Below are 23,220 nucleotides of genomic sequence, written 5' to 3'. Positions count from 1 at the left end.
ACTGGGATTACCCCGGAGCTTTACGTGATGTTGGATTCTTGACAGGTTACTTACGTAGACGCGTTACCGTCACGGTGTAGCCCCGCCCCTCCCTCCGTCAACAACTGGATTACAGCTATTTGTATTTTCATCGCTAGCACTGCTGCCAGTGCCCATTGCGATTCACTGCGCCCGAAAAGGGGATAGTGACACAACAATCTGCTGGGACATGTACTCATTTTCGTTTATTTGAAACACGCTCTATCGATAGCTGGTGCCGATGTGCAGCCAGAGAAAGCGTAAGGAGCCACGGAGAGCGGATAGTTCTCCGTTCCCACCGTCCTTTAGCTGCTGCCTCTGATAGCAGCTAACGCAGCTAACACTCCAGTGGAGGTAACGCTAGCTGGCTGGCTGACAGCTGGCCCGGCTAGCTCCGTGTCCTCAGCAGTGCCGTGGATTTACTCGCTGAAACAATGACTAGTCTCTGACATTGGTGAGTATTGCTAATGTTTCACTACTTGGTAACAACCAGGCGTTATATGGTGTTTGTGTTCAGCCGCTTTGGCGTCGCTTTTGCCAATCAACAGTGAGTGGCTAACCGTCGGCTTGTTTGTAGCAGCAGCTGCACGGAGCCACGCCTGGGCCATTTAAATGGACGTTTTGCGCTTGTTAACACCAGACGTTGCTTTGACCAGTCTGCTTCAAAATACCTCACAATGCCTGCTTGTTATTGTTTAATAGAACGTCACTTTTGTGGTTCACAGAGAGGACCTAGGCCCAGTTGGTTGTCACATACTGGTGTAGTCAGCCAGAACCCATAAGTACCAAGGTGGGGGTCTCTACCGTGGTGCTATTGAGAATAAGTGGGTGGACAGCACCAACCAACCTGCCGGATGCACTTTGTTGTGACCTGCAAGAGCTGCCAATATGATGCCGGTAAGTGCACACAACTCCTGTTTTCCTAACACTGAAGCATTGAAGTATTTTTTACAATGAATCGAGTAATAAACCATCATATTTAATCTTGTGTACTTATACATGTAATACAGAGCACGTGCCTCAACCAATCACACACTGAAGACTAAGTGTTAGTAAAATAAAACAAAGCTGATGTTAAAATGAGCATTTCCCGGGCTTAAATGCTCAAAGCTATTTGTACATGCACCTTACATGTGTTTTACAATCCCTCTTAGTTTGAGCTCATATGTTCATAATTTTGCTCCTCAGTATCTGCCAGATTTATGTTCACAAGTAATCCATAATATCCTTTCAATAGCATCTTGTCTGTCTTCATATTTATGATAAATCGCTCTTTCTAAAGGAAAGATTAGCTTCACCCAGCATGCCTCACTTGGCCTGTCGGCTTTTTTCTGAATCATTGCAATTGCTGTTTGTATGTGCCGAATTTAACAATTATTTGATTGTTATTTATTATGGAATGGTTGAATTGCCCACATGTGTACAAAAGGGTGGACAATGTTCACTGTGAGCTTTGCCATTTTTGATTCTTCTTTCACGTCAGTCATGTGTTTGAACCCGGACAGTTTGGTGTTCTGATGTCACACACAAGTAGCAAATGCAAGGACGATTATCTGTCCATTTGCCTTTCTCGCTGTTGCTCTCCGGTAATCTAATGTGCAAGTGAGATCAGTTCATGAAAGCTTAACTGAATCTACTATGACTTTATCTGTGTAACAGCATGATTGCGATTGTCTGGGTCCATGGCTGCAGGACTTGCATTTCTCATGCCTTTTTACACCCACTGAAACACGAGGGAGGGGAAATATGAACAATTATTTTCATATCTTGATGAAGAGGGATTTTGTTCCGTCTGTCATCTGTATGCTTTTAGCGCAAGGATTATAATGGTTTTAATTCACGAGATTAAACAAGCAAGCAAATATACTCATTTATTTAGAAGAATGACAATATTGTATTTCAAAATGGGGCAGGTTAACATTATACCTTCTACTCACCTTGTAATAACAATGAATTTGTGTGGTATTACAAAAAGTGATCTCTAAATTTCAAGCAGTGGGTACAGTCAAGAACTACTTTCCCTCCGTTGTTTTCCTAGTGTCATTGTTTAAGACGCTCTGTGTAGCAGATAATAGAACACCTGAATGGCAACTCTACCCGAGCAGCGCTTTGTTGGGGCGTCTTTTGTTATGTTTAGAGCTGAGAATGCAGTGAGAGGCTGTGGGGAAACATGATTGCAGTACCTTTGGCCTTCAGGGAGGGGAACGTGAACTTTTAAGCAGGATAAGTTTACAGTAGCTTCAGTCAGGTGTCGTCAAAAAAAAGAGATGATTCAGTCACAGGCCAGTTGAGTTTATAAAAATTGTGTCAGTGGAAAATACATTCACATTTGGTTTCTTGTCATTAAAGTACCTACATTTATAAGCACAATTTGTATCTTTTGAGTACTCAATATTTGCTGCTGCCATGGAGTTCACAGGATCGTTATTAGCCCCAGTGTGTGTTTGTACCCCGTGGGACCGACAGGCTATCAGAGTCAAAGAGCCAGTCGTGCATATAGGCAACCCCGGCGTATATTTCTTGCGTGATTTCAGCAGCCAATGAGAGAGGGGCAGATCTAGGTCTGTGTGACTGGCTGCATCAACTAATGCTCTGTTGTTAAGGGGAACTTCTGAGCTGAGTAGATTGTCAAGTGACATTAATCTCACCCAGTAGAGCTGGCAGAGCATGACTTACAGTAAAAGTAAACCTTCCATCTTTGTGTGGCATTGTAAAGGTTTTCAGGGGGGTGTATATCAGTTTAAAATGGCATTGCCCAGGTCATCCACAGTAATGGTTTTAACACACGTGTTATTAAAAAGTAAAATGTCATTAATCTATTACTTGTGTCTTTTCCCCCAGTGAATGACTTATTTAACAACACACACCTGTTTCCTGCCTTCCACATGTCCTTTTTACACGTAATTATCCATTATTAATTAGGCTTTCATAACGCTGTCATCTCATGTGTGTTAGTCAGATAAGTTTTGTCTTGTTCTTTTCAAGAACAGAGAAGCAAATGTAATGACATGAATCCTGTATTAGAATTAGTTTGTAATGGCAAGGAATGATTGTTGGGTCAATAGCAGCACCAATGACTCATACTTTTAGTCCTGGAGCATTTTTAAAATGTCAACCTCGTGTTTGGAGGGGAAAAAAAAACCCAACCCTCATCTCTTCTCCATACACTTCAGTGCGTTTTTAGCCCGATGGGCAGTGTTTTAGCATATTTGGGCTGCATGATCTTTGTTGTAACCAATGATGTCAACAACAACCTGCTCATGTCCTTATGAATGGGACATTTGCTATGATTAAGCTATTTGTATGCTAACTTCTTAACACGATTACACAGTGTCTGGTTATTGTGTTAAAGTTTCCCCAGGCAAAATAATTTATTTATTTTAATTTAGGAGGTCCATTTTCAGTGGACTCTTTTAAAGAATGTTTCTCCATGCAGGACATTCAAACACTTTAGTTTTAATGCTCCTGGTAATCACTTAATCCTTTAAATCTGTCTATTTCATTGGTGTCAGTGAAAGAGTGATGGGGCTGGTTAGAGGAAATTACTGTTTCAATCATCCTGCTATAGATCAGGCCAGTCAAGCATCCCTCTCAGATGTTAAATGATAAATGCCCTCCTCTCCAGATGATGCCAACCGTAGTGTTATACTTCAAGCACAACCTCAACCACTCATATTTGGACAACATACAGTGGACAGACTTTACTTAAATCTCCATGATGGTGCCCTGGTCTGTCTGTCAATCTCAGCCATGGCCAAACTACTGTCATTGGCAAGCAGTTGTTGATCTTGCAGCCATTGGCACAACTCGGTGCCACTAGAAGGACTTGTGGTTGCCCACCCCTCCACACACTACCCTGTGACTCCCTCCGTTCCTCTCTCCCTCTCTTTATTACCCTCTAGCTCTTCCTCTCTATCTCCCTCCCTCCCTGAAATTCACATACAGAAAGTGTTTTTTCCTCCCAAGTCTCCTCCGCAGCCCTTTTCTAAGGCGCACACACACACTGCTGTTAGCTCCAGAGGTCTGCTCGGGATGGGATAACTATTGAGTCTCATGTCTTCAAAAAAAGTGGTGGTGCTATGATGAAGAGGTTTGTGACTTTAGTGTTGCGTGGCCTTGTTAGCCTCTCCAAGGAGACCCCCATTTGGGCAAAGGAGCACCATCAGCCACTCAAAAAGGACATCAGGAGGAAATGGAGGGCGACCAAGAGAGCCAAGAGTATGGGCAGACGCAACTTGGTCAAGGCGGTTCGTATTTCTTCTGCAGTCAGTGACCTGGACTAGTGGAGTTTCTGTTTTTTCTGCACTGTCACACTTTGAATGTATAAGGTCCAGTACTTTCTGCTTGAGCAGGAATGTTGTGTATGGGTTCTCTGTGGTGATTTGCAGTTGAAATTGAAGACTTGGGCTGAATTTACAATGTGTTTTCAAAGACGATTAATGTATGGGTCTGTGTTGTAGTTTGTAGGAGTCTGACTGGCTATTATTTTTTTATTTTTTTTTTGAATGTGCTTAATAAATATAAAACATAAATTAAATAAAAGCAGAACAATTATTATCCTATCTGTGTGCAAAGTGATGTTGACTGCATTGGCATATTGTATATCTTGTTATGCAGCTGCCTGAGCTTCAGTGTTGCTTGGGGATTAAGAAAGTAATTATGGTCATAACTGATAATCAGCATTGTTCTTTTTGTCAATGCATGTATCCCAATATGACTAGGCTTACTGGACAAGAGCAGAAACAACATGAGCTCATGGATGATGTGTTGTGTATGGACGGAGCAAAGCTATTGCACTGCCTAAATATATGGCATTTGCCTCTGACCTCATCTCTAGCACCATTTAACATTGTCAGTTTCAGAACTGGCCAGAATGTCAGCTTTTGGTGTCATAATCAGATGCGTGGAGTTTGCACAAATGATCGCATCGTTTCAGTTATGCTGCTGCAGAATATGCCAGTGAATCACACAGTTGCATCGTTACCATCGATGAGTCATTTTGTCTGGGAGAAAGTCCAGTGGTCATCATCCATAGGTTCCTCAGTGACTAATGTGAAGGCCTATTATTCATGACAGTGGCACACACTGGCAGTTATTATAGAACTATGAATGTACCTCATGACCAAATCAAATGTATGTCACTATGTAGCATTGAAGTGCCTTCCAAGGTGTGCATGTGTAAAATAATGCAGGTTATTCCATTTTGATAATTGTACTTCATTAAGCAAAGTAGTTTGTGACCAAGTCATTATGTCCCAGAGGAGTGAACGTGAAAATCAAGTGCCCTTGAAACCCTTGAGTCATTCAACAAATAGTCTACACAGTGTGCCTTGTGATTGGAGTTTTGCCCTTTTGCAGGTGTTTCTTCTTTGTTGCAAATTTCATTCATTTTCCATTCATTTTGTTTGATGTTGTAGCTTATAGGTCAACACTGTGTGCCATTATGTAATTTTATTTACTAGAAAAATGTGAATAGCTGAGCAGGTTAGAAGGAACCTTCTTATTTTTTGCTGAACCCCAGATCCCCCTTTCATCTCACAAAGCCATTAAAGGTTTGGTGTATCATTTGTTACCCACTCTTTATTCTATGAGCTTCTAGCAGTCCTGTTGTTATGTAGTGGCACAATGCTGTAGTGAGCCTGTTATATGAAACAGGAAGACACACCTCAACCACCTGGAGTGCTTTGTGCCAAAGATAACAATGAAAATCTGGACACTGCTCATATCAGTCAACTTGGCTCATACTCAAACTTCTACAAACCAAATTACATGAGAAAACTCCACTGATTAGAGCAAGTCAAATCTGAGCTGTGTTCAGAGCACTTTTGTTCCTTTTGTTCTGTGTGTTTGCTTTACTCAACCATGATTTATTGATTCTGAATAACCAGAGATAACCAGAGGTTTTTGTTTTGCCCAGCAACAAGTTTTCACATTGTAAAAATAGATTCATCTGTTTACGTTTGATAACTTATGGCATTGACTGGACTTCTTAGATTTTCCTGATTCAGCAAAAAAATTCAGCCTGCAAATTACGATGTATACAATTTGAGGACAGTTGTACCAAATGTACAAAGCTACACCAAATTTGATTTCCAAACCACTACCAAAATATCTCAGCTATGGTTAGGTTAAAAAGAAAAGGTTATATAAATGTTAAATAGATATTTATATCATCAGCTTGTTAAATAATGCCCAAGTCATCTCAGCCCTTTGTATTTACGCTGAAGACTCGCTGAAACTATGCAGGCACTGCCATAAAGACTAGTCCAAAGGTCATATATTCTACTGCTATGTTTCCTGGTCCCACCACTGTACTACTCGGCTACAGGTGTTTGAACTTGTAGTGTTGTACAGTTTGATAGCTGCAGATCGTGGTTTGGTTTAGTTGTAGTAGACTTGAAACCCGAAGAGCTGTATCTATACTCAACTAAATATTTGTAAGATCCTCAGTTGATGATGAAGTTCACCTCATTACTCATGTTTTCAAATGACTGCCTCCAGACATTTACATTTTGCTATTTAGCAGCTCGCATTTAGGAGGGGTGTCGATAAGAGAGATCGTTTACTCATATCTCCACAGGATGAGAAAGTCTTAAAGCTTATTTGAGGCCTGAGAAAGATGGTCTCAACTTTTACTGCTTGCTTAAGTTTAGACAAAAACATGTGAGGGCTTGCATTGCTATGTCTTTCCTCACTGTTTATGTTAAATACTATAGCAGGCTGTAGTCACAGTGAGCAGAGATGTGGCAGGTACAGGCATGAATCTACTAGCATTCCAAATTTGCAGACAAACCAGGAGAGCAAAAGTTCAGTTTGTATCATGTAAATGTTTTAGGCATTTCTTTTATATTACTATTCAGAAACCTTCCTGTAAGTCTTTATTATGTTTTCCTGACTTTCATGCGTGTAATTTAAACTTTCCTGTTGTTGTTATTGTCGTCGTCTTTCAGATGATATTGACAGTGTACCTCAGCGACGGGGAACAGGCTGCGACTGAGGTGCCCATCACCCCTGAAACGACGTGCCGCGATGTTGTTGAGTTCTGCAAAGAGCCCGGCGAGAGCGGCTGCCATCTGGCTGAGGTCTGGAGAGGCAACGGTAAGAACAAGATGTGGCAGTACTGCTTGTTGTGGAGCCTGTTTATAAAGTCTAAAAAAACAAAAAATCTCAAACACTTCAGAACAACGAGGGCTCTTTTTTCCTGCGGCAAACAGTAATCAGTACTATGTTAAGAGAAAGAACAGGGTAATCCGTGAAGGTGAAGTAATCTGAAACTCCATTATTGCTGACACTTCACTTGCATGCACGAGAATGTAATTTTACAAAGCACTAGCCTGTAGCTTTCCTCATTAATGTAAAAATAAGCACTCTATTAAAGAAAGTTCAGAAGCCAAGCAGGGCCATGCGTGACTACCTGGAGTGGAGAAAAATCACAGAGAAGCCGTAAATAAGGACAAACTTTTGCCACTCTCATGAGAAGGAGAGCGTTAACGAAAATCAATTTCTCCATTACGTTTAGCTGCCATCAGACTAAATGCAGAAATGACTTTAAGAAGAAATTTGTGGGTACGGTTTGCAGCACTGTCACGACAGATTCTACTTGGTCCAGACAATTTGGGCCCATCACCATCATCGTGCTGACAAGCCCAGTGTTATCAGTGTTTTCTGCTGAGATGCCACTCCTCTGCAAAACAACATCCCAGCACAGAGCTTTACTAACACACATTATGCAGTCGCGTTCCGCTGGTGCTGGACAATGCAGCTGTCGGCCACCGAAACCTCCTAAAACCTCTCTGTCTTTGTCTCCATCTCTTTGTCTCTCAGCCGCTCTGTGCCCACAGCGTACTTTCCCCCCGAAATGCCAAAATACATTTTTTTTCCCCCTGAAACTATCATCCAGAAACACAGACACAAATGCAGATGACATCAAACCTTTGCCCACATAAATGTGATGATGTGATAATGATTTATGTTGTTCCTATTTTCAATCACACTTCAATCAATAGATAATAGAGAGCTGAGTACACACACACTCCAGCTTTGCTGCTGTGTTGCTGTGTTTGTGTTTGTATGGGCCTACTGAGAGCCACCTAATGTCGGTTTGTTTTAAGATATATTATGACATTTCTGCATTAAAGTATCTAAAAAAAATTATTAGATTAATGTTATATTTTGTTGAGTAGTGTATTTAAACCAGCCAAAATGTTTCCAAAACTCATTAAATCCATAGAAATCTGTATTTCTATTTAAAGAAGTGGACCATGTACTTTTTGCTTCTTTGCTTCTCTAAAACCAAGTCTCTGATTGAGAGATCCCCAACAGCAGAAATGTACATGCTGTGTGTTTGAACTTCAAATGCTTGCGTCAACTCACAAACCTTTTGAGATTTGATACTCCATACAGAGACAACCCACGCCAAAGACATTGCTTACTGTGCTTAAATGGGTCTAATTAATCAATCTATTCCCCTTTCCCCTAACTTTTACATTCCCACAGAGCGAGCGATCCCCTTCGAGCACATGATGTACGAACATCTGCAGAAATGGGGTCCTCGCAAACTAGAGGTCAAATTCTTCCTCAGGCATGAAGATTCGCCAACAGAGAGCAGTGATCAAGGTGCGTACACTCCTAGCATCCCATGTGTGGAAGTTTTTCTGCCTGCTGTATGTTGAAGAAGAGTGCGTGGTATATTTGGGGGTATTTGTGCCACGGTAACACCCAAAACTATTATTACTAAAATCAAACCCTTTGTGGGATTAGTTTTTTCGGTGCAGATACTTCAAACATTGTTTTTCCTTCAAACATATGGTATCCTTTTGTATTAAGAGTGTTTATCTATGTTGAGAAATCATTGTTTTAATTGATGCTTGATGAGGCATGTCAGAGGACTTGAGTGTTTTTCCGTCTTCACGCATACACAGCATTAACACTAATCTTTTATGTATCTGAATGGAGTGTAGTCACATAAAAAGCCAGGTGTTAAATCCACCCAAGCTTGAAAATCCATCAATGAAACCAGCTCTGCACGAGATCACACACTCGCTATGGCGCATTCATTTTTCTCTCAATTTACCTGATGTCAGCATATGTGTAGAAGAATTGCACTTAAAGTTAAATGGTGGCACAGAAACAGACACGTGATGAGTCTGGTGTGTGTAATGTTTGCTGTACTGTGTGTGTATACAGAGAGAGTTTGAATGAGAATGCACATTTTTGCAGCAATGATACCATGGAGATTTCCTGGGATTCTTTTTTCTTTGTGGCCAGGTTCTAGCATTTCTCGTGAAGTTTTAAATCATTCATTCTCGTTTTTCCATCAAGTTGAAGTTAGGTGGCTTCACCCAGCAGTACTTGTCCCAGTTCTTAAACCCATCTGTCATTTGCAATCATGTCAGTGTATTCACAGACTAATACAGCTGTTGTCTCTGAATGTGCCCTGCCTCTGTGTGTGTGTGTGTGATGGTGTGACTGTTTCTTTTTGCAGGGAGTCAGCAGTCGCAGGATCAGACGAGTCGCAGAACTGGGAACACTGGAGAGAAGCACAATGAGAATGGGGTGAGCCTAAATGAGCGTTATTGAAATATTGTTAAAATAGAAAAACAGAACTGCAATAACTGATCCCCTCTTTTTATTGATATTTTAAGGTTTGAAGCATTAAATGTCATAGCACAGTATCAAGTGTGGTTTTATCCCTTTGCAGGTTGTTTTTTTTATAGCATAGCACAATAATGACTCATTGTGCCTGTGGATGTAATTATTTTTATTTTAAGCCCATGTTTGAGAGTAGCCTCACAATTTCTGGTATTAACAGACTTGTCCATGCCCAGACTCTTTTAGTGTTTCATTTTCAGGTACACCCATTATGGTGCATGTTCATCTCTAGCCTTGGGATATGTGTGCTAAGAGAGGAAAGCTACTATGATAAGAGCAGCCTCTGGCATGGAAACCTTTCTCTCTCCAACCATCTGTCCCAGATTTGACAATAGCAAAGTGTTATGGTCGAGGAATCACAAGTAATTCCACCTTAAGGGTGTAGGGTAGAGTCCAGCACAGCAGACGATGGAAAGGTTGTGTTGTTGTTGTTGTTGTTGTTGTTGTTTTTTTTAAAAAAGCTAAAAGACATTACTTTATCCCCAAACCCCTTTATCCTAAAAAAAAAAAGCTTTCCTCTTGTTTCTGTAGAGGACATTTTTGCCAATGAAAATTTTAGCTATTGATTCAAAGTCGTCAAATGCTGCCAGTAACCTAGTAAAATCCATGCTATGCCATAACAAGCGAGGGCATGTATTTATCAACACTGTTGTGCAATCATTCACTCCAAAGAGGAAAAACGCTGCTGTTCTGGCTCCTCTTAACCTCTCAAGTGTGGGGGCTCATTTGTGTACAAGTTTGTTCTTTATATCTGATTTAGAGGATTATATCAGTCATCCTGCTCGATGATGTAACTGGGTCCTAAGATAATCATTGCTTTGGCTTTTCCACGGGCTGCTGCCCAAACCCTCTCTCTCCGCCAAGCAGAGCAGATCGTCTGCAGAGGTGCCATCATCGGGTGTATAGTATGCAAGTTGTTAATTTTTGATAACACCGCTGCTAGGCAACAGCGACATGAGCTCAACGTTACTGTCAATGTCAGGTAGCAGCAGAAGCTATTGATATGGGCTAGGAGACATAGAATAGTAAATGTATCATGACAGTGAAATTTCAACATTGTTCTCAGACATATAATAACATTTAAGAAAGCCTCAATTTAACTAAAAAAGACAGTTTATTAACTTTACATTTAACCAAAAAAAAACAATGGCCCCTCGGTCTTTTTTGAAAACTTCAGCAAACACACACCACCTTGTAAAATCTTAGTATAGGTTGTGAATACGACAAGGGGGCTGTTTATATTAACTGTTTTTTGTAAACATAGTATAAACAACCTGATTTGAAGGCATCAAGTCTCCTCCTCCATTGTCTGCTCAGTTGGGTGTTTCTCCAAATCGCTCTTCTTGTGCATGCATGCATGCATGAGTTTGTGTGAGTGCGTGTTTCTCCCTTGAGTGAGTTGTCACTTTTCATGTGCCAGTGGCTTCCCCTGCTCTCTCTATCTTGCTGTGGGTTGAGTCTCCCCAGACTTTTCTTATTTCTAAATGCCTTAACGAATGCCAGGTGGGAACACATTGTTGTGCAGCGTGACTTCTGAGATCATATGAGATGTACTGTGACTGCTGCCTCACATCACAAGGCAAATTATTTCCAGGAAGAAGCTTCTTTAATTCAGAAAAGATGAGTCACAGAAGTGTGTGCCTCTTCTCATTGAATAACAGCAATGTCATTTTTATTATCCCAGAACTGAATCTTAAGTATTCTGCGTCATACTCATGTTTCAGCCTCTTACTTTGTAATTGCTCACTCAGCCGCTGAGTTGATGGATTCGGCTGCTTCTCGGAAACTCAGAAGTATCTTTGATGATTTGAAGAAGCTCAGCTCAGCTTCTACCATGGCACAAACAATACATATCACATTTCTCTCAAAGCCTCAACTCTCGTTCTCACTAATAGAGTTTCAACACAGTTAATTTCCCCTCATAATGATAATCGTAATAATGTGAAGGAAGGTGAGTCTGACTCTCTGACTCTCTGCTATGTCCCCCACCATTTGAGTCTTTTGCACTGGAACTCAGACCAAATGATTTCTCCAAATGGCCTCATGCATCACTAATTGCTTTGTATATGGTTTTTGTTTTATCCTCATGTGACATATTTCTCTGGTCTCACCGTCTTTACAAATATCTCTATATACCGTATCTCTTAGGGTTGTGGTTGTGGAGAGTTTGCTCTTGAGTCAATCACGCAATTTTTAAGATCGGGAAGATAAGGTCTTTGCTTTTTTTTTTTTAATGAAATCCTTGCCTGCCTCAGTCTGATCTCAGTATCTGGACTCTGCACAGATTTTAATTCCTTGACCTGTCTTGACCTGTGTCTGTCTGTGTGTGTGTGTGTGTGTGTGTAGGTCGGGAATCAGCGGGTGGAGCTCACACTGTCGGAGCTGCAGGAGATGGCAACACGGCAGCAGCAGCAAATAGAGGCTCAGCAGCAGATGCTTGTTGCAAAGGTAATATCCTGGTTCTTTTATGAATCATTACTAAGAATTCCTCAATTTTGTTTCATTCAGTACAGGCAACTTTCTGATGTTTTTATCTTTGGTAATTTGGCATTAATTGGCAACTAATCAATTGCATATTTTCAATAGTTAATTGCAATTAATCACATCTTTATCATGTTTTATATGGTGATGGTGGTAAAACCTTTAGATTACTCTGTGCAATAAGCCTGAGTTAAAAAAAAAGGATTCTAATGTTGGCCCTTAATTCATCACAATTGACCCATTGATGCTAAGAGCCCTAGTTAAAAGCAATCATAGTCGTAAAGTCAAATAATTCTCACAGAAACTTGTATGACATGTAAGAGAAAAACGTATTATTTGGCATTCTCTAAAATTAACTGATTACATTCCTAAGCACAAACCTCAACAACAACTCAGGACGGTGCCAGCCACAACTCTCTAATCACAAAGGCCTCGGTATAGCACTGGCACCAGTCATTTATCTACAAAATGTGCCTCTTTATATTTTTGCTGTGTCTGGCCTGACAGGGACAGAGGGCTGATAACTCAACTGTGCAGTCCTCCCAAAGGTCAGCTCTAGGTCATTTTAGCAGAGAAAGGCCTCCAAAACCCTTTAAATATCCTAACTCTGGGACTCACAAGCAGACTAACAGAGGATGCCCAACTGATAACATCTACTTGTTCATGTTTGGCATTGTCTTAGTTCTCCTCAGATCTGAGCTGCTTCCAATAAAGCTTTTCAACTTAACTCATCTCTGACTCCAGAAACTCCATCCTTCGTCGGCTCACCTAATAATCACATCTCCGCAACATGACTGACTATTTGTTGAAGCTTGTCATTTTGAATGTGTTGCTTGACACATAACAAAGAATGTCACTTTAAGGACACAGTAGGTAATTTTCAGAGCGTGGCCTTTCTGTTTGACAGAAAAATTAACTACTGCTTCTCTGCTGTGAAACAAACAGCCCCAGTTTGACCTTAAACATAGGGCAAATTATTACATAACAAAAGACATGGGACGCCATATGAGTCACAGCGTGGGGATTGCCCAGTCTGTCAGACTCTACAAATCAGGCAAGGAGCAACATGTGCACATACATGCCAGTGTTAAATAACAGTGTTAACAGAAGCACAGAAACAGTTATTGAGCATAATTACACACAGTAAGGATGCTACATTTCTGTGAAAAAGAGTACATCTCTAGCTGGTATTTGGTTGCTAACCTTCGCACAGCCAGTCTCTCCTGTCAGTCTCTTTAGCTGATCGCTCATGACGATGAAGCCCACTGCTCATCCGATGATAGTAAGACTATTTATTGCCTTTGTTGTGGTGTCTGAAAAGTAGGCCCACTTGAAGCCCTGCAGTCATTTGGAAACCTGGGCCTGTCATCTCCTATTTTAGGACCTTAACTGGAGCAATTCTCAGTTGGGCAGAACGATGAAGTCATCTGACCCTTTCTTCATCCTTCAGACAGTCTTGACACAGCGCAGTGTTACACTTAGTGTATTCAGTAGAAATATTTAGCCTACTTTTATGATATGTCTGATATCTTGTACGCCTCAGGATGGAGCCAAGCTGGCTTAATGTGTGTTGGTGTTTTTGATTTACGAAAAAATTACAAACTTTTTGCCCTGTTGAATGCAGTGTGATATAACGCTGTACCGCTTTACCTATGCCCTAAAGGAGCAACGTTTGCGTTACCTGAAGCAGCAAGAGCGGCGTCAGCAGCAAACCGTTTCAGAGGGCGAGAAGCTACAGAGGCTAAAGGAACGTGTTGAGACCCAGGAGGCAAAGCTCAAGAAGATTCGGGCCATGAGAGGCCAGGTGGACTACAGCAAGGTCATCAATGGCAACTTGTGTATGTATATTTGTACTATGTACCCTTTTTCTCATGTCACAAACATGGCTGTCCTCGTCTTTATGAATGGACAGTTCAGAGAACTAACTAAAAGTTTGTATATGTCTTTTAATACTAGTGTTGAGAATGTATCCTTTATGCAAATTTATTTCTACTTTATATTATAGTCTTAGAGTTTCAGAGGATTATGAAAAAAGTCGGTGTGTGCAGGAACAATATTTAAACTCAGCTAACCTGATCATTTAAAAACAGCTACCCTACAGTGAGATGAGAGTCCTGATGTGATTATATTGTTCTCCAACACAGCTGCAGAGATTGAGCAAGTTAGTGGCCTGTTCCAAGAGAAGCAGGCAGAGTTACAGTCGGCTGTGTTGAGGGTGGAGCAGCTCAGCCTGCAACTGGAGGACCTGCGGAGAGGAAAGCTCAATGGCATACAGACCACTCTGGGTAGCCAAGTAACTGGCGCTGCAGCCCTAGAGCTCCGTAAACTCTACCAGGAGCTTCAGGTACCAGTGAGAACAACATGTAGTAAATTCATCTGTAGGTTCCTTACCTTACTAAGTCTTTACATGTTTCTGCATCCATGTTTATCATCCCTAGATACGAAACAAGTTGAACCAGGAGCAAAACAGCAAGCTGCAGCAGCAGAAGGAGATTCTGAACAAGCGCAACATGGAAGTGACGCTCATGGACAAGCGCATTAGCGAGCTACGGGAACGCCTCTACAAGAAAAAAGCTGAGGCACGTCAAAAAGAGAACCTCCCTGTAAGACTAGGACCACTTAACACATTTCCTCCTAACATTATTTTGGTTCAAATGTCTCTGATAAAAGCTTGTGTCTCTTTAAGAACTTCCTATAGACTTCTAAGTTGTACAATGTATAATGAATAATTAGAATTCTTCTGGCTTTTCTGCCCTCAGTAGAAACATGTGCATGTCCTCTTAAACATTTCTATTGTTTGAAACTTTTCTGACTCTTCTTTTTTTTACAGTTAAACAGAGCCAACGGGCCTCCCTCTCCTCAGCCAACTCCTGGGACTCTGGGCCGAGTTGCTGCCGTTGGGCCGTACATACAAGTCCCTCTATCGGGCCGACAGGAAGGAGGCTACACCATGCCGCCAGAGCCACTGAAGCCCCAGACTTTGAGTGTCAATAATCAAGCAAATCATGGCCGCACCAAGTCAGGTTGGTTCGGTTCCATGAAACTATATCTGAAATTTATTTTTTTCCTGAAATGGAATGAAGTATAACAAAGGTGAACTGTAACTGTGGATTCCAGGTGATATTTAAAATGTTATTTCTTGTCTTTTCATAGTCAGAAAAAGCAGAAACCTGAAGTTAAATTAAGAATCAGTAGATAAGAGGATATATAGTAGTTTGGATATATGTAGTCCCAAAATAAAGAGTTTTACGCCACTACACATTCAACATGTCTTGCATGAACACCTTGTGACTGAAATTCCCTTGTGGGCTTTAGCTGTTGTCCTTTTCCTTCCCATTTGACTTCTTTGTGAATTCTCCAACTGGACTTTTTTCTGCAATTTCTTTTTCCTTCCTTTCTAACCTCACTCTCTTCCTGTGTTGTGTGAACTGTGATTCCCCACCTTCTCTGTCCTCTTCTCTCATGTGTCTTTGCCGTCTCGTCTTTGTAATGTCTCTTTCACTGTGGGTGCGGGTATGGGGGCAACTCTTCCTGGGGTAGACGGTCTGCGAAAGCCTCCCAGTCCTTGGAAAGTGTCTGATTTAGACATCGTTGTGGACCCGGTAACCCCATCCCTTCCAGAATCACACCCAGGCCCTGGAGCCTCCACTGGCTCTGACGGCACGTCCCGTGAGTGCACTGTGCCACATAGGCAGAGAGTTGGCACTTTGTGAACCTTCTCTCTTGATTGCAGCACCGGATCCACAGCATGCACAGACCACAAAACCAAGTTTTTACTCAAGTATTACAACCACTTCAGATAAGCTCATAGCTAGTGTCTTGAATAGTCTGCGAGTCTGGTTCTTTCCAATCATGCGTTACAGAACACTACATCATAATTGCTGTTTTCATATGCCACAAAACCAGTCATGTTTAAAAGTGATGCAACCTTGATGGTTTGCCACACCAATCTCAGACAAAATGATGCACAGCTGTGCAGGAGATGTGCATCTGTTCCTGTTAAACAGTCACTGACTGAGAGAAGACTCCGTAAACTCTCCTGCCTGTGTAACATGAAGCCAGGTTTTTTTTCCCTAATTGGAGAGACTACATGTTGACATTTAATTGCGTGTGTCATCAGATATGAACGTCAGAGATTTGACTGCCATCTTCACACATTTTGCCGCCATCTGCTGAGATTTTACACTTGGCATTGCACCTCACAAAAAGACATGAGAAAGCACTGCTGATCCTGTGTGTGTGTGTGTGTCTCTATACTGCTGAGAAGGTTCAATGAGTCAAGTACCTCATACGTTTCCACATACAAGAGCAGTCCTACATATTTTCTTTTCCTAACGTCATGACATTCCCAGCTTTTCTAACCTTGATCTCCATGCCACATTTTCACAACATCCAAGATGTGTCAAAAACATTGCATGCACAAGGTATTGACCTTGTACATGTTAAAAAGTCATTGGAAGTCACCTTTTTTTTGTATTTGTGAAGACCCAGATCAACCTGTTTTCTTTTTAGACTCTAGCTAGTGTTGGTAAAACTCTTTCAATGTTGCTGTATTAATAGTTAAATAGGAGTTATAAAGAATATATTTAATCTAATATTCTATTATGTTCCTCAGAGCTTTTTGGATTTCTGATGAGTCGCCACCACCACAAAACATATTCCTGTCAAATTGTACCAAACCTATTGCTGTTGTTTATTTGTCTTACCTTTTCCACCAACTTTCTTTTCACACTTTCCTTGCTGTCTCCAGATGCTTAAATTACAGTTCTTTTATTAAGTAGGCAGTTAAACCTCAGAGACAAACAACACTTTTACTGCGCATCCCCAAACCTTCTACTAAATCATGGTTTACTTACTATTTGCCTAATGTGACAAAATGAAAACAGGCACAGTAGAAAAATACTAATGCAAATACATTCATGTCGTCATTGCTGTGAAGTGAAGGCTCAGGATTTTTGTCCTATTGATCAATAGTTCCCCTCAGAACATTAAGTTGCTGTCTTCTTTCATACATTTTCTTACAATCAACAGTAGGACAATTAGCAAATTCTTTCGCAAAGAGAATGAAAAGATTTTGTCATCCGTCAACTGATGTGGACATTTGATTTAATGAATACATTGGATTTGAGTATATGGGAAACTAGTGAATGGCTCAGTAAGCCATTTCTGTGAAAAACATTACATTGCTGTGTCAGTAGTAGAAGTGGAAGTTAGGATGGTACACTACCAAGTTTTGAAGTCGCTTAGTCATTTCTGGTATTAATAGGATAAGCTTCTCAAAATCCTGAACCCTCCATTTAATACCAATCCTAGGTCAAAATGGTACATATCTAAATATACATGCTCTGTGCGTCTAAAATGTTATACACACAGATGTTACAATGGTTTGTAATGTAGTTAATTAGACACTTTTTGATGATGAAAGAGGCAAACCATTTAGACCTAGTTCTGGTGAACATACCGTACGTTGTCACTACCTTGAGTTGTAAAAAATGTAAGAAATGCTCATACCTCTTACATCCCCTCGGCCACTAAATATGGTAATTTTCCCTCTTTGGCAACACACTTACTGAGTCACATTTGTGCTGCAGCTAATGATACTGGTTGGCCGTCTGTTGGAAAGACAAACACAACTCTAAAGCCTCCTGAAAGAAGAGACTCTGGGACCGACACCCAGGGCAAAAGCCCTCCCTCAAGCTCCCCCATCACTCCAAGTGCGGAAAAGGTTGGTCATGGTTTTTTTTCATCTGACTTTAATCATAATGTATAAATATAGATTACTAATTTAGGTCTTGTTTTTTTCTGCTTGTAATAAATATACTTTTAAATGGTTACTCTTTGTGTGGTCTTGTGCTGCTTCACAGGTACTTGAACCCAAAATGGTTGTCTCTTCCCCCGCCATATCCAAGCCACAGCCACCTCCCTACGGCTCCCACCTCTCTTCTGCAAACTCAGCCTGCACTTTGGAGCGAAGAAAGGATGTACCACCTCCTCCTCGACCACTCCCTCCACCTCCTGCTTGGCCTCGCACTCCCTCTTCCACAGGCTCGTCCTCCCAGCAGATCCAGCAACGCATCTCAGTACCACCAAGTCCGACCTTACAGCCTAATTCTCCGCTTTTCCCTCCCGGCCCAAGTGAGCGGCTTGATCCACCGCCGGCTGTGGCAGTACGCCCCTTCATCCCAGACAGAGGGTCACGACCTCAGTCGCCCCGTAAAGGTCCACCTACTATGAATTCCAGCTCCATCTATCACATGTACCTCCAACAAGCAGCGCCAAAGAGCCAGCAATTCAAGCCTGCTCCCAAAGCAGGTAAGAGCTTATTTTTGTACAGTGTACTATAGCTGTACTTGGACAAGCAATGCACTCGGGAGGGACTGTATGTGTGAGCGCAAATGACTGCAGAAGTCATCGTAGAGATTTTTCAGAGATTCCCCTGCCAGTTTCCGAGTATTATCTTTAAATATCTGAGTAAAACACCTCAGAATTAAAGTGGGTGAATGGGTGTGTGTCCTGTTTCCTCCATGCTCAAGCCAAGCACCGCCCCCCCTCGCCTGGATCCTCCAGAGATTTCCGTGCTGTTACCATGTTTTACCCAGAAATTGTCCTGCTGCATAAGTCTTACGGTTGTCATAGTTACAATAATCAACTGCTTTTTGTACAGAAATATTCCTTTACAAATGCCGTTGCAATATAGTTATTAAGTTGTTTGCTTGTGGTGATTAATTTGACAAATTGGCATGTACTTTGGCCCTCTTCTGGCTTATCTTGTGCAAGGCTGTTTGCTCTGTGACATATTGGACTACTGATGATCTAACAAATCAGTTACTTAATAAAATAAGTAATAGGTGAATTGATAATAAGAGTATCGCTTTGCTGCAGCCCTGCTTTAATTGCCTCCATTTTAATTCCAGTATCTTTCCTTGTCTTTAGTGTATGGGAAGCCTGTTCTCCCCTCCAGCTCGACGCCTCCCTCGCCCTTGCCTTTCGTTCAGGCAGGAGGGGCTTTCCCGTTGCTCCAAGGCCAACCCGGCAGCGATGACACCGTGGATGGAGAAATTTATGATCACGAGGGCTTCCAGCACCTAGAGCCCTCAGCGCCTCCTCCCAGTGTGGAGAACATCCCACGACCACTCAGCCCCACAAAGCTAACACCCATGGTACACTCCCCAATGCGCTACCAAAGTGATGCTGATCTCGAGGTGCTGCGTAAAAAGCTGGCCAACGCTCCGAGGCCACTCAAGAAGCGCAGCTCCATCACAGAACCAGAGGGCCCCAGCGGACCTAACATTCAGAAACTGCTCTACCAGAGATTCAACACCCTAGCAGGAGGCATAGAGGGGAATGGAGTCAGTGGATCAGGAGGAGGCAATGGTGCAGGTAGTGGAACTCCATTTTATCAGCCAGCTAATCCTCCCGCATATACGGGAGGTGATTCTGTGGCTGATACAGACAATGGCAACCTCCCCTCTGGGATGTCGCTACCGCCACCACCGGGGACAGAGGAGCTGGGCTCCGAGGCTCCACCTCCATCTACTGACGATAATGACAACGACCCGCTGCCTCCACCACCAGAAGATCTGGATGATCCCGCTGAGGAAGAGGGACCAGAAGACAATAACAACAATGTGGGAACCTCTGAGCCGTCACTCCCCAGCCCTGTGCCAGAGGTCAGCACTCCAGAGGAGAGCGGCACGGCGGCCTCTCAACCACTGGTAAAGATTCACATACATACAGACTCGCTGTTTTATTGTATTTACTGAGTTATTTATTTAATATACCTTATACCTAGCGCTTTATCTCTCCATTGTCACAGGAGAAACGCACAAACCTCAAGAAACCAAACTCTGAGCGAACTGGTCACGGCTTCAGAGTGAAGTTCAACCCGCTCGCCCTCCTGCTAGATGCCTCCTTGGAGGGAGAGTTTGACCTCGTCCAGAGGATCATCTATGAGGTATGTTGATTTGGTTCTGTGTATATTAAATCCTGTCTTCTTGCACCCAGAATAATCACTTATCTCTTTTTTTTTTTTGCTTTCCAGGTGGAAAATCCAAGCACTCCCAACGATGAGGGCATCACACCGCTGCACAATTCAGTGTGTGCTGGACATCACCACATAGTCAAGTTCCTGCTGGATTTTGGTGTGAACGTCAACGCTGCAGACAGTGATGGATGGTACGTTTAAACCACAGAATAATTGAAAAAGTAGTTTAATGTCACATGATAACTTTGTTGTGTTTGTTTTCCAGGACTCCGCTCCACTGTGCCGCCTCCTGTAACAGTGTTCATCTCTGCAAGTTGTTGGTTGAGTCGGGTGCAGCCATCTTTGCCAGCACCATCAGTGATGTGGAGACGGCAGCAGATAAGTGCGAAGAGATGGAAGAGGGCTTTATCCAGTGCTCCCAGTTTCTGTATGGTGAGAAACAACCTGTTACTCAGTCCAAACAAATAGTTTTTGATTAACCAAATCTGCCTCTATACTGCAATTGAAGAAAATTTCAGTGTTGCATTTAGTTAAAACAAGCAAGGAATACTCCCTGTAGATATGTATCTATTAACCATCTCTCTCTACTCTTGTGCAGGTGTTCAAGAGAAGCTGGGTGTCATGAATAAGGGGACAGTGTACACTCTGTGGAATTACGAAGCCCAGAACCAGGACGAGCTGTCGTTCAGCGAGGGGGACGCCATCACCATCCTGCGACGACAGGATGACAGTGAAACTGAGTGGTGGTGGGCACGACTTGAGGACAAAGAGGGCTACGTGCCCCGCAACCTGCTGGGGGTAACCACAAAACGCACCATTCATCTTGTCTCTGTCACATTTGAAGAGAAAAAAACCCTAACAATTGGAAAATAACAGATGTAAATAATCAAATTAATGATGGCTGAGTTCCATTTAGCTTCCTCAGTTTCAGGGTGCGTGCTGGTTCACTGTCACACTGTCCTCACGTACATGAACTGAACAGGGCCCTCGTTATTGAGATCAGTATTTATTTTTAAACGTGTTAAAATGGTTGCCATGCAAAGGACACAATGATTTATTTTGTTGTTTTTCTTTTCAGACAAGGATCTGACATATTTGCATGCACCAGGTTTTTAAAGAGACGCTTGACAGCAAACTGAAAAGCAGTTCTTCACATCTGTCATCTGAAAAATGACATGTATCTGGCTTATTGCCCTGCTTAAATCACACTCACATGTCTCACCTAAATACAAAAATAACAAACACGAGCAAGTCAAGTTTGCCATATTAAACATTTCTCTTGTTTCTCTTTGATTTCTCTGCAGCTCTATCCCAGGATCAAGCCTCGCCAGCGCTCCTTGGCATAGCGTCGTCTCACTCCACTGACCTGTGGCTAACAACTGGACCAGTGACAAAACCAAGTGCAGAGAACAAAGGAGCAGGCTGCCCCATCTTCTCCCTGTGGCCATAACCTCCCCTGGCCCTGTGCCTCTGACAAAACCCTTCTCTCTGAAGCCATGGGCACTGAACTCTGACACACATATTTACATCTACTAAGGCATAGACGCACATACGTTGAACCACAAGCACTCCACACACACACACACACAAACAAACCCACAGTTATTTTTACCCCGATTCAGTGTCAGCTCTGTATCAGACATCCACTTGAAGAATAAAACACTAACCCTCATCTCAGTATTTCTTGCAGTATTCCCATTCTCCAGTCATCTTCATCTCCCTAATGAGACCTATGACGGCACTGGTCTATATGACACTATATGGTGACTGGAAAATCACTGTAAATGGTGAGAAGTTGCTGATTTGTGTCAGTGTAAAGTAAAATGTAACTATTGGGTATTTAAATTATTTTAATACCAATTTGATCCCCCCTGAATGAAGAAACACTAACACAGAATATTGTGCTCTACGTTTGTTGTTAGTGTAGTCCAACCACCAAAGATAAATATGGATTAAGTAGTTTAAATTCACTTAAGCAGAATTGCTGACGTGCGAGATAATCAACTGATTTGCTATCGGTTAGGATCAACCGCTCCCATATTCTTAATGGAGCAGAAAACGGATTTTGTAAAATAGGAACGTTGTAAATCCCCAGTATTGACAAAGCAAAGATGAACACAGACTCACAGCTCACAATCATCACTTTTCATGACCTTCGATGCGAGTCATGTTTGTTTATTAAGTCGCATCTGTTCAAGATGTGTAGCAAGAACATGGATACATTTAAAAAAAAAAAAAAGGCTTCAGACAATATTTTTTTTCTGAAATATATTTCAAGACGTATCAAACTCTAGAGTTTTTACATGGAGTTCATATTTTTTGGTAATCTGGTTATAGGTCAAATGCCACAGTATAGATTACCAATAAAGGTTAACACATACCCAGAGAGTGTGTACAAAGAACATATTCCTCAAATCTCTAATTTTGAAAAAAAGATTAATATTTAATTGAGAAATAATATGTAAAACTGAGTTTGATGACAACTTGACTTTTAATTTTATGATTTTTTTCTAATGCAGAAGAAGGCAAGAATCAATTCCACAGAGGATTTTGGGTCACTCCAAGCATTTTATTTGTCTATGTGCACTTTTTTCTTTAATTTTTATTTTTTTTTTACTCATTTCTGGGGCCTGATAAGATTTTTAGATGTTATAGATGCCTTGTTCATTTTTAATACAATTATCAGATATTGCACCTCAGATGCCCCTGGAACCATAAGCCAGATTATTTCAGACAAAGTTAGTTTTATCAGCTTAATAAACTTAATATCAGCTTTTTTTTTTTTTCTAACAAGCCGCCAAGTAACTCTCTGGTCATGACGCTGCAGTTGTTTTTTGCGGCGTTGACAAACTCCAGTAGAAACACTTAATCTCAGGACCGACATGGTGCTGCTGACACTGTTTCACCACTGAACTCGTGATCATGTTTCCGTTCTTATTCTCAACCAGCATCACCGTCATTCGAGCAGTAGAACAAACAAAGGTGCAGTCCGAAATTCAGGCAACAGAGCAAGCCATGGTCATAAGCACTTGATAGATAATGAAGACTTCAAATTGGCTTTAGACACAAAACCCCAAATTGGCCTA

The 23,220-nt window shown here is 41.7% G+C and overlaps 1 protein-coding gene across 4 annotated transcripts; it reads left to right on the top strand.

Annotated features, from left to right (window-relative positions):
• The first annotated feature begins 108 nt into the window (after window positions 1–108).
• On the top strand, window positions 109–22,348 carry ppp1r13bb (protein phosphatase 1, regulatory subunit 13Bb). 4 transcript variants are annotated; one of them, XM_058613408.1, is made up of 19 exons: window positions 109–472; window positions 744–915; window positions 6,969–7,116; window positions 8,515–8,634; window positions 9,503–9,573; window positions 12,016–12,117; window positions 13,814–13,988; window positions 14,295–14,494; window positions 14,589–14,729; window positions 14,981–15,173; window positions 15,691–15,819; window positions 17,742–17,875; window positions 18,015–18,462; window positions 19,084–19,865; window positions 19,967–20,104; window positions 20,192–20,325; window positions 20,400–20,566; window positions 20,733–20,932; window positions 21,439–22,348. In XM_058613408.1, the coding sequence occupies exons 2-19, from the start codon at window positions 907–909 to the stop codon at window positions 21,478–21,480; spliced, it is 3,333 nt and encodes a 1,110-aa protein (XP_058469391.1). In that variant the 5' UTR covers window positions 109–472; window positions 744–906; the 3' UTR covers window positions 21,481–22,348. The 4 variants fall into 4 exon arrangements, with proteins under 4 accessions (XP_058469391.1, XP_058469390.1, XP_058469392.1 ...); XM_058613407.1 differs by having other exon boundaries at window positions 14,589–14,753; XM_058613409.1 differs by lacking the exon at window positions 21,439–22,348 and adding an exon at window positions 21,213–21,432 and having other exon boundaries at window positions 14,589–14,753.
• The last annotated feature ends 872 nt before the right edge of the window (window positions 22,349–23,220 follow it).

The sequence above is a fragment of the Solea solea genome, chromosome 17 (genome assembly GCF_958295425.1).
Source record: "Solea solea chromosome 17, fSolSol10.1, whole genome shotgun sequence".
NCBI classification, from domain to species: Eukaryota; Metazoa; Chordata; class Actinopteri; order Pleuronectiformes; family Soleidae; genus Solea; species Solea solea.
The sequence above is the reverse complement of the archived record's forward strand: the minus strand, read 5'-3'. Positions and strand labels throughout refer to the sequence as shown.